Source organism: Cebus imitator, unplaced genomic scaffold, assembly GCF_001604975.1.
Source record: "Cebus imitator isolate Cc_AM_T3 unplaced genomic scaffold, Cebus_imitator-1.0 Scaffold234, whole genome shotgun sequence".
Lineage (NCBI taxonomy): Eukaryota > Metazoa > Chordata > Mammalia > Primates > Cebidae > Cebus > Cebus imitator.
Window position 1 is genome coordinate 662,215 of NW_016107549.1, and position 2,368 is coordinate 664,582.

Sequence of the window (2,368 nt, forward strand, 5' to 3'; positions counted from 1 at the left end):
GCTCACTGCAGCCTCAGACTTCCCTGGCTCAGATGATCCCCCCATCTCAGCCTCCCAAGTAGCTGGGACCACAGGCACATACCACTATATCCAGCTAATTTTTAAATTTTTTGTAGAAATGGGGTCTCACTATGTTGCCCAACCTGGTCTTGAACTCCTGGGCCTCCACCTGCCTCAGCCTCCCACAGTGCTGAGATTAAAGGCATGAGCCACTTTGCCCAGGCTAGGAGACTGTTAGCACCAGTTTCCTCTTGGATTTGTTTTGCGTTTGTCTTAATATGTGAGACAGCCTAGGAGGACTTCAGATCCCCCTCAGTTTTCTCTTTTCCTACATAGCTCCCCCAACAAGGAAACAGGAGCTCCCTGCAGGCTCCTCCATCAACCAGAAAAGGAGCCAGCTCCCCTTCCTCCTTCCCAGGTGAGCCTGTCCTGTGGCCTCGTGGATGTAGAAGCCTCCCTTAAAGTTCCGGCTCTGTGTCTCCCTTCATTGTCAGCAACTGCTCACTCACCGTCTACAGGGGCTGGAGGGAAGGTGCCTGGAGGGCAAGGGCACAGTTCTCTGAGGCTATAAGAAAGGAACATTTCAGGGTTGCTTTCTTCCTGAGACCTCATTCCTCCCTTATCTTGACTGCCACTTTGTTCTTTTTGTATCCGGTTTACAGAACTCAGTTGGGAGGTTTGTTCCCCAGTTTGCAAAATCCAGGAAGACAGTGCCAAAAACAGGAGGGATGAAGGATGAGGACCTCGGGAGTGGGCCCTTTAGCCTGGTAAGGCTCTAACATCAGCCAGGCTGAGCCCAGCACATGTGCAGCCTCCTGGCCCAGCCCCGGCAGCCCCGTTTAACCCTGAAGTTCTTTGGCAAATGGGGAGGCCTGCACCTCTCCACCCGCTGTTGTCAGTACATTGCGCTATGGATGTGTGTTGAGTATGCAACAATTCTAATGCCTGTTGCAGGCATTCAGGACGCCTGCATTTGCACCTCCAGGGTCAAGGCCAGAGCCGCCTTCTCCAGGTTTCATGGAAATAGTAAAAATTCAGAAAGGCGTGATGTGCCAATTAACAATATTTTATTTTATTTATTTTTTAATTTTAATTTTTTTTTGAGACAGAGTCTTGCACTGTTGCCCAGACTATAGTGCAGTGGCGGGATCTCTGCTCACTGCAATCTCTGCCCCCTGGGTTCAAACAAGCCTCCTGCCTTGGCCTCCCGAGTAGCCGGGACTATAGGCATGCGCCACCATGCCCAGCTCATTTTTTTTGTATTTTTAGTAGAGATGAGATTTCACCATGTTGGCCAGGATGGTCTCCATCTCCTGACCTCATGATCCACCCACCTCGGCCTCCCAAAGTGCTGGGATTACAGGCGTGAGCCACCACACCTGGTGGCCTGTTTTATTTATTTATTTTTCTTTTTTGACCCATGTCACAGAAATATTTATTTTTAATTTTTATTTTTATATTTTGAGACGGAGTCTCACTCTGTCGCTCAGGCTGGAGTGCAGTGGTGCAATGTTGGCTCACTGCAGCCTTCATCTCCTGGGTTCAAGCTATTCTCTTCCTGCTCAGCCTCCCGAGTACCTGGGACTACAGGCATGTACCACCACGCCTGGCTAATTTTTGTATTATTAGTAGAGACCCGGTTTTGCTTTGTTGGCCAGGCTGATCTTGAATGCCTGACCTCAAGTGATCCACCTGCCTTGGTCTCCCAAAGTGATGGGATTACTGGCGTGAGCCACCACACCCAGCCTTACTACAAGTTTTTTAAACACACAAAATTGTACAGAGTGAAGTTCCAATGTTCTCCCTTATGGCTTCCACCAGTGGTAACACTGTGCATAGCTACAGTCCATCACCAAAACTAGCAACTGGCCAGGTGCAGTGGCTCTTGCCTGTGATCCCAGCATTTTGGGACTTCCCTAGACCAGCCTGAGCAACATGGCAAGACTCCGTCTCTACAATAATTTTTTTTTGAGATGGATGGAGTATCGCTTATCGCCCAAGCTGGAGTACAGTGGTGCGATCTCAGCTCACTACAGCCTCCACCTCCCAGGTTCAAGTGATTCTCCTGCCTCAGCCTCCCCAGTAGCTGGGACTACAGGTGTGTACCACCATACCTGGCTTATTTTTGTATTTTTAGTAGAGATGGGGTTTCACCCTGTTGGCCAGGCTGATCTTGAACTGACCTCAAGTGATCCACCTGCCTCAGCCTCCCAAAGTGCTGGGATTATAGGCATGAGTCATTTGGCCCAGTCAGTTTTTGGCATTAAAAGTAATGACAAGGGCCGGGCGCGGTGGCTCAAGCCTGTAATCCCAGCACTTTGGGAGGCCGAGGCGGGTGGATCACAAGGTCAAGAGATCGAGACCATCC

The 2,368-nt window shown here is 50.0% G+C and overlaps 1 protein-coding gene across 1 annotated transcript in view; it reads left to right on the top strand.

Moving 5' to 3' along the window:
• The window catches only part of BRME1 (break repair meiotic recombinase recruitment factor 1), a 25,349-nt gene that overhangs the window by 12,675 nt on the left and 10,306 nt on the right, over positions 1 to 2,368 (top strand). Inside the window, 2 exon segments of the mRNA XM_037727546.1 lie at positions 337 to 418; positions 663 to 767. Of these exon segments, the coding sequence (XP_037583474.1) occupies positions 337 to 418; positions 663 to 767 (187 nt within the window).